We start from the raw sequence: 14,891 nt of genomic DNA, 5'->3' as shown, positions 1-14,891 counted from the left end.
ATCTTGAGTTATCTCAAGAAACATTAATCAAACTTAATCTGAGTGAAGAGTTACAACCGAGTCTTTCACTCATTCACGATACAACAGATTTTCAATCTACACACAAAGTGCAACCCGATCTAAAGATAAAAATGAACGAGGTTGAACAACAACAACGAGAAAAGAATCGACAAACCAATGAAAAGCTTACCCGTAATGAGCTCATCAATTTAGCTTCTGAATGGGGAGTCTCAAAAGTCAATAGTAAAAACAATGAGATGCTATTAAGAGAAATAATAGACGCTCATCTAATTCAACACCTTTACGAAAATCACATCATATCTGATCATGAAAATGATGTCGATATTCTACAAAAAATCGAATATAAATGGGAAGATGGTATCGAGCTTAGGAAAATGGGCTGCGATCATCAAACGATAATCAAATTATTGGAAAATGGAGTGAGATCAATTGACACTCTAATGTTCATCAAAGAAAATCAACTACAACAATTCAACATACCAATAGCTCAAGCCTTCATGTTATTTAATCGCTATTGTAAACCAGAGAGATTTGCAACAAGAGTCTTGTGAATCCCTGATCCCAAATCTAAATTACCGTTACCTGCTCAAAATGCCCTTTACCGTATTAATAGGAAGATGGCCTAACAATTCAATTCAACAAACGTTTGCTCAATTCCTCGAAACAATGGAGTTTGACCTACGAATATTGGACCCATTAAAGGAAACATGGATCGATCATATCACTGTTGTCCTCGAAGGTGAGCCAAGAAAAATAGCTGAGAAAATAAGTCAAGAAAATCATCTACTTTCCTACGATAACTGGAAAGAGAAGCTTTTAAATTCAACAATAAATAAAACAGAGATAACAGAAGCTTTATACACTGTTTTACAAAAGAAATATTCAACCAATGAAAATCCAGTTGAATTTTTCAAGAAAATCGAAAGTTCAATAAAAGTCATTTGTCCTGACGCCAAGGATAGAGAAATCTCTATCCTTGTCGCTGGAACTCTACCTGTGGAAATCCAAAATGAAATCATTCCAGAGAAAGAGACAATTTTTGATCTAGAATCGCTAAAACAAAAGTGATTGGTATTTGGCAAAGTCTAAAACCCCAATCAAATCAACTCAACAAAGTCAAAGTGTTATAAGTGTCACCCCAAAACGACCCTTATACCGTAATCAACAACAACAACAACAACAAGGTAACCAACAAGGTCAAGTATCTCAACCTCAGAGTGGTAACCGTCCAATCAACACAAATTTAAATGGTAACAACAACAATCGTCCATCTAATCAATACCAAGGAAAATATTGGTGCGATAGATGCAAGTCAAGTACTCATAGTAATGAAAGATGCAGATTCAACCCAGCGAATGAGGGTCAGAAGAGCATCTCTTCCAACCCAAGTTCAAATCAACAAGTCAACCCAAATCAACAACAATTGGTATCAAATCAAAATGTGAATTATGTTGAATTTGATCAACCAGTCAATGAAAATAATCATGTTATCAACGTCGCTAAATTAATGGTTGGAACCAATTCAGTGCAAATGTCGGATGAATTGCGATTTCCAATGGTAACTTTTAATTTCAATAATGTTAAAGTTCGAGGTCTCATCGATACTGGGGCCTGTACAACTCTAATCAACAGAGCTATTGCCAGCAGAATTGGTTTACTAGCCTACCCTTTCAGTGTTAAATTCCAAGCAATCAACACGTCAACAGTTAATTGTGAATACTTTGTACCAATAAAAGTGTGCAAAGGAAATGAATCAACAATTATGGCTGCTTATGTCATTGATGACTTATCCAATGACATCATCTTAGGTGAAAACATCATCAAGTACACCGAGTTAATCATTAAGGCTCGTGGTCCTCGTCAACCCTATGACTTATATCAATTCAATTTAAACAACAAATACAACATTAAATTGGAAATTCCTGATCTATGTGATGTCCATAGACTATTAACAAAATGGTATGATGAATCATTTGATATGAAAAAGTTAGTTCATTTACCAATCAACCACATCAACTCATTACCCAGTAAACCCAAAGTAAATTTTGTGAAATTCTTTCATCATGAATATCCTCTTGATTCTTCAAATTTGATTAATCATATTGAGGAATTCCAAGAAAACTCAATCGATTTACCAGAAGATATAAACAATGTGAATCAACGTTTATATGCTCAAATCAATCCTGAATTATCTCAAGAAGATAAAAGAAAAATCTATCAAGTCCTGATAGAGGAGAAAGCTTCTTTCTCCTCTACCAAATATGACTTAGGTTGTGTTCCTGCTCATGTCACCAATTTCAAGATTGACATAGGTAACAAAGATATTCCAAAGTGTAAACCATTTCGATCAAGCGAAAAGATGCGAGAAGAAATGAGAAAAATTATTCGTGAATTCAAAGAAAATGGAATCATTGAAAATTCGGACACCGGAGGTGGTGCTCCTGCTTTCGTCGTACCAAAGCCAAATGGAACCTGGCGAATGGTAACATCTTACATCGAATTAAACAAACTCATCAATAAACGTCAATTTCCAATGCCTAACATTGATGATGCCATAAATCAATTAAAAGGTAATAAATTTTTTACTACACTAGACCTAGCCCAAGGCTATTATCAACTTGAAATACCTCCTGAGGAGAGGGATAAAACAAATTTTGTTACCGAAGATGGAGTCTACAGATACAGACGTCTTCCAATGGGTCTAGCTGATGCTCCTTCCTATTTTCAGGAAGTGATTAACAAAGTATTAGGTGATTTAAAATATACCTGCTGTTTTGGCTATTTTGATGACATTGTCATCTACGGAAAAACAATTGAACAATTATGTGAGAACATGAAAAAGGTTATTAAAGCTCTCAAAGTTTACGGCTTTAAAAATCGCATTGAAAAGCTACAAGCTGGTGTTACTTCATTTGTGTGTTTAGGACATTTAGTGTCTGGTAAGAATGTCCAACCTGATCCTAAAAAGATAGAGAGGATTAAGAATCTTAATCCTCCCAGCTCTTATTCTCAAATCCGTTCTCATCTTGGTTTATTCAACTACTTTGGCTGCTTCATCGAAAATTTTGCCATTGCAGCTCCTCTACAAGAATTAGTACAAAACAAGTACAAAAGTATTTCATTTGAAATTAAAGGTGAACAACTGAAAAGTTGGGAAAAGCTCAAGGAAGCGTTAACCAAGAAGTGTTTGTTAACGCATTTCTATCCAAATCGTGAAACTAAATTATTCGTTGATGCCTCAGCTGTAGCAATCGGAGGTATTCTAACTCAAAAAGACGAAGATGGAAATTGGAATCGATTTACTTCTTCGGCTGCAAACTAAAAATATCAATATGCCTACAGAGTCACCGAAAAAGAATGTGCTGCTGTGGTATATGCCTGTCGAAAATTCGCTCATCTACTACGACATAAAAAGTTCACAGTTGTGACTGATCATTGTGCCCTGTGTGAACTCAAGAAAACAAGATTTAAAGTAACCAGAATCATGAGATGGCAAAACGATTTAGCCGAGTTTGATTTTGATGTTGAATATCTAAAGGAGAAAACATCCAGCGGATTGTTTTCCCGTTCCAACGAGTGGTCCCATAAACAAAAGGTGAAATGGAAGATGATCACTACGATCGATATTTAAATTGTGTTTATCCTGATAAAGACGATGTTTTATTGGAAGACATGGAACTACTAGAAGAAACAAGAATAGTTGAGAACGAAACCCAAAAGATTCTTTTAGGTTTCGTTCGTCAATTCGATGTATTGGACCGAGAACAAGCAAAGATGTTCATCCGTTCATGTAAAACACCAAATCTCGAAAAAGGTAATCAATCTGAATTAATTACTCATCAACTTAACGATTCAAGATGTAATATGATCAAAGAAGAGTTAAGAGAAGGAAGAATGACTCGAAAATTTCAAGTCAGAGATGGAATTCTGTACGCATTAAGAAACGACAGAAGCTGCCGTTTCTATCTCCCTGATTCACTAATCAACAAAATTTTCAATCAATACCACAACTCTATTGAAGCTGGTCATTTCGGTACTAAGCCGACCTTTCAAAAGATAGCATTAGATTTCTGGTTCCCAAACATGGAAGATATTATTAAAGAGAAAGTATCTGGTTGTGAAAATGCCAGGAGTTCAAATTCAAAACTTACAAAGAAGGTAAAGCAAAACCAATGCCTGTACTAACACTCCGTTTGAAAGGATTCAAATTGATATGATTGGACCTTTCCCTACATCTAAAAGTGGTAACAAATATGCTCTTGTCGCAATCGACGTTTTAACTCGTTTCGGTGTGGCAAAGCCATTCAAGAAAGGATCATCAAAAGACGTAATAGTGTTCATCGAAGGTATAATTCATCAATTCGGTCGACCTAAAATCATTCAAACTGATAATGGACAAATTTTCACCGCAAAGAAGTTCTTGAATTTGTTCAGAGCCATGGAATTAAGACTCTTAATTCCACGGTCTATCACCCTCAAACAAATGGATTAGTCGAAAGACTCAACGGTATTATTAAAACAAGAATTACCATTTATACAGAAAATGAATGTGAATGGGATAAAAACTTTCAAGCTCTAGTTTATAGTTATAATGTTTCGATTAAACCAAATCTTGGTAAATCACCATTTCAACTACTCCTGAATTATGAGCCAAGAACCTTAGCTCATAATGAATTGGAAATTGATCCACTTTATAAAGAAGAAAACATTCATCAAGCAAGAGAGGAGGTAAGAGAGAAAATCATCCACTCTTCTGAGCAATCAGCTTTCAAACGAAATGAAACATTAAAAGAACCATCATATGAACGTGGTGATATCGTGCGAATCAAACCCGTACCTTATACCACTGGTGCTAAAATTACAAAAAGAAAATTCTTTGGCAAATTCATTGTATTACAACCATATGAATCAGCCGCTAAAATTATCAACGTTTATAATGGACAAGTGAAAGTTCTAAATTATGATCGTATAAAGAAAGCAAATTTACCTAAATCATCAAATCATGAAATTCTCCTCAAGAAACATCCTATTGTAGTGAATGAGGAAGAATCTTCCTCATCTAAACAATCAGCATCAAATGAAAAATCACATGAAAATGTACAGTGTAGTGATGAAGAATCTTCATCACCTGAAACAAGTCAACCATTGGAACAAGAAACTGAACCGATTACAGTTACGTTACCAGTTACAATACCGCAACAACAACCATCTAATCAATCACAACAAATTGATCAAACTGTTATGAATGAAACAACTAGTCAACAACAATTAGTGTCAGAACCAACAGAGGAAGAATCTTCCTCCATGGTTCCATGTGCAACAAACATTCAACTTTACAATCAACCAAATATTCATCTAAACAATCAAATCAGAAACCCTAATATTCAGCTTTATAATCAACCGAACATACAATTGAACAATCAACCAAACACAGCTCAACAAACAATAAATTTCAACGAATCAAGTGAAACCGAAGTGGAAGAAAGTGATGTGAATAGTGCAAATACAAGGAAGAAGACTCGAAAGAAACGTATTTGGCCAACACATCAAATGGAAAGAAGACCGAGAAAACAAAATTAAATCAATTGTTCTCTTGCCCACTTCGTATTCGGAACGTCATCGAGTGAAGAATCTTCACCCGATGAAGTAAAAGAAACACTACTTTTAATACTAACAATTTTCAACCCCTTTTAACAATTAATCACTTAAACCCTTATTAAGCACAATTTAGAAAATAGATTAATCAATTGAGAGAAAGAGTCTTTCTCTTAATCCTTTAATCACCGTCACAATTAATACTAGAGAGTAAACAAGCTAACGAGAAAAAGCTAACACAGCGTAACCATAGAAACAAATCATGCGCAGAATAGAAATTTTTTTTGAATATTCTATTCTCTTTTAATTAACCTTGATTATTGTGCTAATTGCTCATCAATCAAGTTCAACAAATTGTAACAATGTTTCTTTGTGTCCAAAATTCTGATTTTGTATTATTCTTATTTGTGAATCAAAAACGTGAAGAATCTTCACCATATTTTGATTGAATTGACAAGATAAATTTAACAAATTTAAAGTTAAAAACCTACAAAGTGTTTAAACAGAGCAAATTAGTTGCTCCTGAGGAGAAGAATCTTCACCTCAGGTCAATCAACATTTTCTCCAAATCCGATAAATCAATTGTCAAGAAAGTGTCAAGCTTCATTGGAAATGGAAATGCAAGGAAAAATCTGGAAAGTTCAAGACAAATGGTTGAACGAAATGGTCATGGATAAACTGGTCAGAACTTTCGGTGATGAATGGAGAAGCGTACCTGTCGTTTTCTATCTCCCAGGACTAGTTTTACATGAGAAACCAAACATGAGCCAAGTCAACATGTTAACTTCATTAGCCTGCAAATTCTGTAATCACATTCCCGTGAACCCAATGAAATGTTCAGAATGTAAATCATTCTACTGCCGATACTGTATCATTCTTCTCTATTCTTTGGACCATAGAATGAAAGGAAACATGAATCCAGATCTAGAAAAACTTGACAACAAACACTTCCTGTGTATTAAGTGCCCACTATCATCGCTAACGAAAACAATGGGACTAAACAGTGAAGAATCTTCACTGTTCAGTCGCCTAATTGAAGTGCCGATCCTACAACTGTGAAGAGTATGGAAAATACTATGACATCTTACATCATCTTGCGAATTGTAAAGACAAAGAGTACAAAGTGTTATCCGTTTTGAACTATTACTACTTCCACCAAAAAGAATTAGAAAAACAAGGAGAAAATTTCGCATCATTACAAAATACGCTCAACAAAAGTTAACCGAAGATGAATTCTATGAAACCTTTGACAAAAGACTCATGATTCAATACCGAATGAATTTGTTCCTCCAAGTGGATTCACAGCTGAAAGAAGATTGATCCACTTAATCCATTACATGTGAGAACAACCGTAATTGGATTCAAATCGAAAGAAAATCATCTCTCAGCCTTCTACCAGTAAAGAATCTTTACCGATAGAGGAAGAGTTGGGACCTGAATTCTGGCACGCAGAAGATGATGAATTTACTCGAGAAGAGGAAAGTTTAAATAAGCCAACAAAACATTCATCTAAAAGCCAAAGAGCTTCAACAAGCGCATCAGTCGATGACGATTGGACCAAAGGTATTTGGGACGATTGGAACGAGCCGACATTAGCCGATAAAGATGAATGGGGAAATTGGAATACTGGTTATGCCATCGCAGCGAAAGTTTCAGCTCCGGAAAAAGATCTAATCGATGACAGTCCGGAAGAAGATGAAGAATCTTCATCTCCTCCCAAGATTAAAATGGAGATACTTCCAACTAGAAAGCCTGCTGGTGCGAACAAGAGAGTCATTGTGCCAATGGAAACAATTAGAAAAGAATATCACGGAAAGAAAAGGAAAAACGCTCTTGGAAATAAAAGACGACTAGCAAAACGAGCTGAAACTGGTAAAAAGTCCAATCAAGATTTGCGAAGATTCTTAGCAACACTTGATTTTCTAAATCAACATTCAACAATTCAACAAGAACAACGTTTTAAATATAAAAGACAATATTCATCGAAGAAGAATCTACAAGGCTTGGGACGAACTCGATGAAAAGAAACTCAAAGTGTGCTCAATAGATATTGAGAAGTGTATTGTGACAACATCCAGAGGACAAGAATCTTATCCATGCTGGGTTGCCATTGTAGACACTCATGCAAATATTTGTTTCAATGATCTCATTAGATATCCAAAAGCATCAATATTCGAAATGAATACGAAAATTCATGGAGTCTCATTTGAAGTCACTCAAGGTGCAAAATCATTTGAAGAGCAAAGGAAAACAATCATCAAAATTTTACTACAATTTGACCGAATCATAGTTGCTGGTGGAATAAATGATTTCGTGTCTCTATGCTTCGATCATCATGATTGGGCGATCATCGAACCAAAAGTTCGAGATGTTAACTATTATTACTCGTGCAAACTTGATGCTGCAGGACAACCATGTGAAATGTTAGCCCTAAAGTACATAACATTTGCCCTCTTTGGAAAAATAATTCAACAAGATTGTCACTCTCCAGTGGTAGATGCCGGATTTACGCTATTCGCATATCTTGTTGACCATAAGTCATTTGAAGAGACTCATGAAGCTGCAAGGAAAGCACCTTTCCTACAACTTCCTCTTCCTCATGTCCGTTATCCTCCAAATAAACAAATGGCAAGACACATCGACAACATCATGGAACGAATCAATGATTGGCCTTTTATATTAAGAAAATCAGCGTTTCCAGGAGGAAAACCATCAGGATCATTTGACACAAAGCTTCTTTGTGATCATGATGATGTGACAGAGAGACCACCGTATACAGAAGTAGATCTGAACATATTCAATGTATACAAAAGAAGAGTTCAAATTGGAATCCAAAAACAAAGCCAATATCGGAAATGTTGAACCAGTGGCATCGAGATCAACAATCAATCGACACTCGAGATGGCGATTAACCCTTGACCTTACACTTGACACACTGGACCAACAGCAACAACGGGGCTCTGTTAGGGGATTAGCTTTATTTTTGCTGTAATTAGTACATCGTCCCTCTCAATCATTGCTTACATCACATTTATCTCTAGGGACTCATTGTTTAAAGTATAAATAAGAAACCTTTTTCAATTACAAACACATTCCATTAACATTACATTAATAGTTAATATTTTGTCATTCAAGGTTAATCCTTAAACCCCTTAACCTTTTACCCTTATGTCCTTTAATTAACCCTATTCAAAATCTCTCATTGTGCTTTCTATCTAAACCACCCTTAAAACTACCACCAACTAAAGCCTCTTCAATTAGTGTTTCAATAAAAGTTATTTTGTTCCGATACGATCTTTATACTGAGCTCTCGCATAGAGAATCCCTAACAATAATGATAAAATTGTTATTAAATTGATAAACTGTGTTTAAATTCACCAGGCTTATTTTCCCATGCATGTGAAAACTGGGCTAATAGGTGGATTGGATTCCCTTGTTGTTTAATTGTAACGGTAAATTGACTAACAATCAATGGGAGAAAGTCCAGTTCTCTGAAATGTTAAGTTCTTTTATACCCTGTACAAAGGTGAAGGCAAATATGAATGGATATAATAGATTTGTGTAAGTGTTTGTACCAATTAATTGCTTTTCCAATTAAACTATTGATTAGTTGATCAGTTGCGTAAGTTTTTTGTATAGCAAAACTGGTAAGAGAAAATGTAACACATTAGTAAACTTTTCAACAATTAACCTGACTCAATAATCGGTCTAATTATTTACCTTGGATTTTCATCAATTTACTAGATTGTCCATAAATATAGAAAAGTAAATTTCTCCAAATCAATTGAACTTTGTTGTGTTATTGTTGATTAACACTTTGATTTTTTTCCGTCTTCTTATCCATCATCTTTGTCTCTCCCTCTCTCACTTTCCATCTCCATATTTAGATTGTCATATTGATTGGATCCCTTGGTGGAGCTCTTATTCTCTCTTCTATCATAATATTATCAATAATCCATCGTAAAAATGACAGGTTAGTAAATAAATAAAAAAGAAAATCAAGACAATTAAGAAACAGTAAAAATCCACAAGAAGAACAAGTTAATCAAACTAATTCAACATAAGAGAAAAGAGAAAAGAGAAAAACAAAAGAGTTAATATTAGACAAGGCGAATATAAATATCTTCTCATCACAATAATTAACTAATCAAAAGGAATAAATGTCGAAACAATTAATCAATTAACATAATTAACCAAATCAATAGAAAACAAAAGTCAAAACAATTAAAATGATTAACGTTTTTTTCTCGCATAAGCGTCGCCATCTCGCTTATCCTTTTCGACTTAATCTCTTGTTCTTTTTACGCGCCAATTTCATTTTCTTTTCTTTCACACTGATTTTCGATTCGATTTTTAATTGTTAATTGTTATTTATTTTCTTCGTTCCTTTTTTTTTGTAAATTTATATATGATTAATATACAGAATTAATAAGAATGAAACACTCGAGATTGCCATACGTGAGAAGATACCTTTGAATGCTTCTAAAATGATTCGAAATCCAAATTATTCACCAACAAAGGATTCTCTCTATTCTGATTCAGGTGAGAATTAAATATAAATATGATTACTATTCATGGGGATTATTTATTTATATTGTTTTGTTTTTCTTTCGATTTTTATTTATTTTGATTATTGTTCAGTTGTCAATGGTTACCTGAGTTCTCTGTGTGATTTTCATGTTATTGTTCAATCTTTTTCTCTCTTCTTTACTTATCCTCTTCTCATTATTATTGACAACTTGAAGGTTTTTCTGATAATCATGATAGTCTTTTCATCAGAAAATGATGATAGGTTATTGATAACTTTTCGATAATCTCATGATTATCATCATCATCGTTGAGTTTCACCCACAATTTAATCAAATATTGACAAAGAATATGAATTGAACAATGAGGGAAATTGAAATCCATCATCATGAGATCCAAACTTTTTTCAAAATTTCGAACTTTTTTTGGACATTTATGTAATATAGTCTTCGAGTTTGATAAACGATTACACCTTCAACAATTAACTTGGAACTATATTATTCCATTAATTGTTGTTGTTGTATTACTTTTAATCATTATTATTTGCCAAGGTTTTCGTTTAATTTAATTTTCATATTTTGGTAACAATTTTATGAGTTAATTTAGTTAAAAACAATTTACTTATTCACATCGTCAATGTTAAAATGATTTCAGTATTTTGTTAATTGTTGATTATTGAGGAGGAAGAGAAAATCTAGACTATGATTAACTAATTGTTAATTTAACAAGTCGTTATTAAGATAATTGTAACCGTAAGTAAATGAGTCTATTAATAGTCAGTTTAATTGGATGAAATCAAGTTTATAACAGGCAGATAGAAAATGATAATGACAGACTTGATTGTAATTAATGATCATCATTATTGTCCGAAAAAAAATCAACTAAGATTTTTGTTGATTGTCAATTCGTGTTAAGCTAAATATTAATCAATCCCAATCTTCATATTGTCTAATCAATCAGCTGATTATCCAATTGGAAAGTATTATTGTTTTGTCAGGTAGATTTAATTTCTGACCTTGATTGTTAACTAATTTTTTTTCTGTAAACGATAACAAATCAAGATACGACAAAAAATTAACTAAAGACTAAGAAACTAAAGATTCAACAGTTAACTAATTCCTTTACATTTAAATGAATAATTTTCTCCTCCCTGTTAATCCTTCCTTGTTGTTTTCTCGACAGGATTAAGGTTAATCCAAAGGAGTCGAATAAATTTCCTACGTGAATTGGGTGAAGGTGCTTTTGGTCGGGTTTTTCTTGGTACAGTTGAATCTCTTAAACCCGACGAAGACTCAACTTTAGCAGCGATTAAAACACTTAAAGATTCGAGTGAGCCTGAAGTACGAAAAGACTTCGAACGGGAAGCCGAAGTTCTATCCAATTTAACTCACACTAATATCGTTCAATTTTATGGAATTTCGATTGACGGTGAACCCTTAATGATGGTCATCGAATATATGAAATTCGGTGATCTAAACAATTACCTGAGAGCCAAAGATTGGTCCAACAATTTGATCAAAATATCGGAATCGGAAATGTCCACATTCGATAAACTTACCTACTCTGATCTACTTAAAATATCCGTTCAAATCGCTGCAGGCCTTGAATATCTATCGTTACAACATTTTGTCCATCGTGATCTGGCCACTCGAAACTGTTTAGTCGGTGACCAATTGCTGGTTAAAATCGGTGATTTCGGCATGTCCAGGGATCTCTATGCAACTGATTATTACAAGGTAATTTATTGTCAACAATCAACAATCAACGATCATATTAATTATCACGAGGAGATACAAATGATGATCACTATGATTATCATTAAATTGTGATGATTAAAAACATCTATTAGCTGAATGATCATTGAAAAGCAGACGAAATTTAAGAAAATTGGTTTAATTTGATTGTTATCCAATTTGATTGAACAGGAAACTTTGATTGATTTAATTCACTCTAATGAATTAACCTTGATCAGAATCTAAAGAAATTCATATTACCGTGTGACTATTGATATCCTGCTGAGTTTTCATGAGGATCATGAGGGAAACTAATTGAATGTCATTTGATTTAATCACTAACGATAGATTATGATTAAGAATAAGATAGTTAATCAAGAGCTATTTTTATTTATCCACAAGAAAAGCAAATCTTATCAACTCACCATTGAATCAAAAATAGAAAACATTGTAATCATGATTAACTTTCCAGTTCTACCGGTAATCAATGGTTAACTGTCAATAAATTGATTGTCATGAAAATTAACCAGTTCAAAGGTTATTATTATATCATAATGATACATGTAATATTGATCATCAATTAGTCTGTGTGACATCAATGGTGATCATGTTTATCTTGAGTGGGTTTTTATTTACTCCAACACTTGATTCATTTGATTTGATGTTTAACTAATTATTGATTGTTGTTTTCGATGTTGGTTAATTTAGATTGGACGTCAAACCATGTTACCAATAAGGTGGATGTCTCCAGAAAGTATTGTCTACAGAAAGTTCACCGTTCAATCTGATATATGGTCTTTTGGTGTAGTCCTATGGGAGATATTCACCTATGGAAAGCAGCCTTTCTATGAATTATCTAATCAAGAAGTGATTAAGGAAGTTGTCGAAGGTAAAATATTGGCCCAACCGGAAGACTGTCCCAATATTATTTACGAACTCATGTCCAATTGTTGGGTTGAATCGCCGTTCAAACGGATAACTGCCAGTGAGGTTCATTCGCGTCTTCGAGAGATTGTCAAAGAAGAAGCTCTTTTAATTGATGATAAATCAATCGTTGATTCTCATATAATGAGGTGAATAAATTGTTACATTGACAATTAGAGAAAGAGAGAGAGAGAGAGAGTAGACAATTAACTCGGTGAGACAACTGTAAACCTATCACATTGATTACATCTCGAATAACGGTTAATCAACGATGGTACTTTTTTCTTAAAGCAATAACAATTCTGATTGTTGATAATTATCATGATTACTATTTAGAAATGGTTGATAATTGTGTTGTTTTTGCTCTGGAAATGATTAACTTATTAATTTCGACACTTTTGGAATTCATGTCACCAAGTGGCAACTTTTCTGTTCACCAGTTCGAGGAAATTGATCATAAATCTTAAATGACAATCGACAGTTAATCAAGATGATAATCCTCACCTTCTAATCATTTAAATCCGAAATCAAATGAGACTGGAACCATAAGCGATCCCGATGAAGGAATCTAATCAATATTAATACCAATCGAAGTGCAAAGGATTAAGTTAATCACTCAATTTAATTTGGACGAAAATAGATGAGACGAATTATGAAAGAAAATTAAAATTATCCCAAACACTAATCTCACCAACGAAATCAAAGAAATGGACAAACAATCAAGAAAATCAATCGTTTCTCTCAAAGAATCAAACTAATTGATTTCGTCAATTCTTTTCATCTTCATCTTTTCCGGGATAAATTTACTCTCTCTTTCTTCATCTTCATCTTCATCTCTTTGGTTGTCATCATCTTCTACTTCCTTATCCTCTTTTTCAACACCATTTTTTACTCATCAACAATCAACTTTGTCACATTGATTATCTCTCTGTGATTGACCAGTTGAAACACTCAAAGATTGTGTTAGAAACTCAATTGACTCAAGTTCTTGTTGAAAGATTTTCATGAAAAAGGAAAATGAATTGAACATTGAATCAATTGTTTCGTTCAGTAAAAAGCTCAATGAATGAGATTCATCTTCTAGTCTCTAATCATCATTATCGATAATCTTTTTATATGTTTCTCTTCATAAGTAAATGATGAAGATCATTGATGGTTATCATCTTTCTCTCTCATCATCATCCTATTTCTGTATTTATCTCACTCATCTTGGACTCGATTCTTCAATGTTATTGAATATTATTCATCAATGTCGATCATAAATGATGATGATTGAAAGAGATGATAAACTTACCTAATTGATGATCTTCCTTTCATTGTTAACTCGTATTCTTCAATATTATCATTAGTTTCATCTGAATTATTGATTAACCTGAATAATCAAATATAAGGAGACAAGATGAGAAATGTTTCCAAGAAAAGTTTTAATACTTTTGAATAAACAACTTTTTTTTCTTCCATTAATTAGTTAATTGTTCAGGAAGAAGATTAGAAAGAGATTTCGTTATCATCATTAACTTTTCCCTTCTAATGTAATAACTTTATTAAAATCAATTCTTCTCTCAAACAATCATTTAATTGTAAACTATTTTATCACCCATTCTGCAGAATCATAATTCTATCATTAAGTTAATCATTGTAATTAATATTTATCATCATCTTCTGTGGAGCCAAAGTTAATGTTAAATTTGCTCAGAATTGAAAAGTTATATCAACTTGGAATTGTTAATTAGCGACATCAACTCTTGTAAATTATTCACCAAAGGAAAATAACAATTATCATCAACAATTAATTCTATGATAACAATTGTAATAATAATCATCGAATCAGATTAAATGGTAAATTGTACAACAATTAAGAATTAATTTTCGACCAAAAATTTGAAGAAACATAAATAAATAAACTAAGTCGATCTCTTCACTTTCATTATCCATTATTTTGTTTCTTATTAATAATAACTAATAATACAAGGAAAATGCGTGATCGCCTTTTTGAGTGAATTTTAAGAGATAAAAGTTTCGTTTCGGCTTGTTTATTAATATTAATATAAAATGTTCATATTGAACTTGAACGACTGTAAAATTGTGATT

General features: G+C 33.1%; 1 protein-coding gene across 4 annotated transcripts in view; it reads left to right on the top strand.

Moving 5' to 3' along the window:
• Positions 1-14,721, top strand: part of LOC128396812 (BDNF/NT-3 growth factors receptor-like) — a 28,635-nt gene extending 13,914 nt beyond the window's left edge. For 3 of the 4 annotated variants that reach the window (XM_053357435.1, XM_053357434.1, XM_053357433.1), the window contains 4 exons: positions 9,504-9,589; positions 10,040-10,158; positions 11,326-11,879; positions 12,585-14,721. In XM_053357435.1, the coding sequence (XP_053213410.1) occupies positions 9,504-9,589; positions 10,040-10,158; positions 11,326-11,879; positions 12,585-12,953 (1,128 nt within the window). In that variant the 3' untranslated portion in view covers positions 12,954-14,721. The remainder of the gene's footprint in view (positions 1-9,503; positions 9,590-10,039; positions 10,159-11,325; positions 11,880-12,584) is intronic. The other variant, XM_053357437.1, reaches the window with a different exon arrangement.
• Positions 14,722-14,891: the final 170 nt, after the last annotated feature.

The sequence above is a fragment of the Panonychus citri genome, unplaced genomic scaffold (assembly GCF_014898815.1).
Source record: "Panonychus citri isolate SS breed McGregor unplaced genomic scaffold, ASM1489881v1 Contig00028, whole genome shotgun sequence".
In the NCBI taxonomy this organism is placed as follows: domain Eukaryota; kingdom Metazoa; phylum Arthropoda; class Arachnida; order Trombidiformes; family Tetranychidae; genus Panonychus; species Panonychus citri.
The sequence above is the reverse complement of the archived record's forward strand: the minus strand, read 5'-3'. Positions and strand labels throughout refer to the sequence as shown.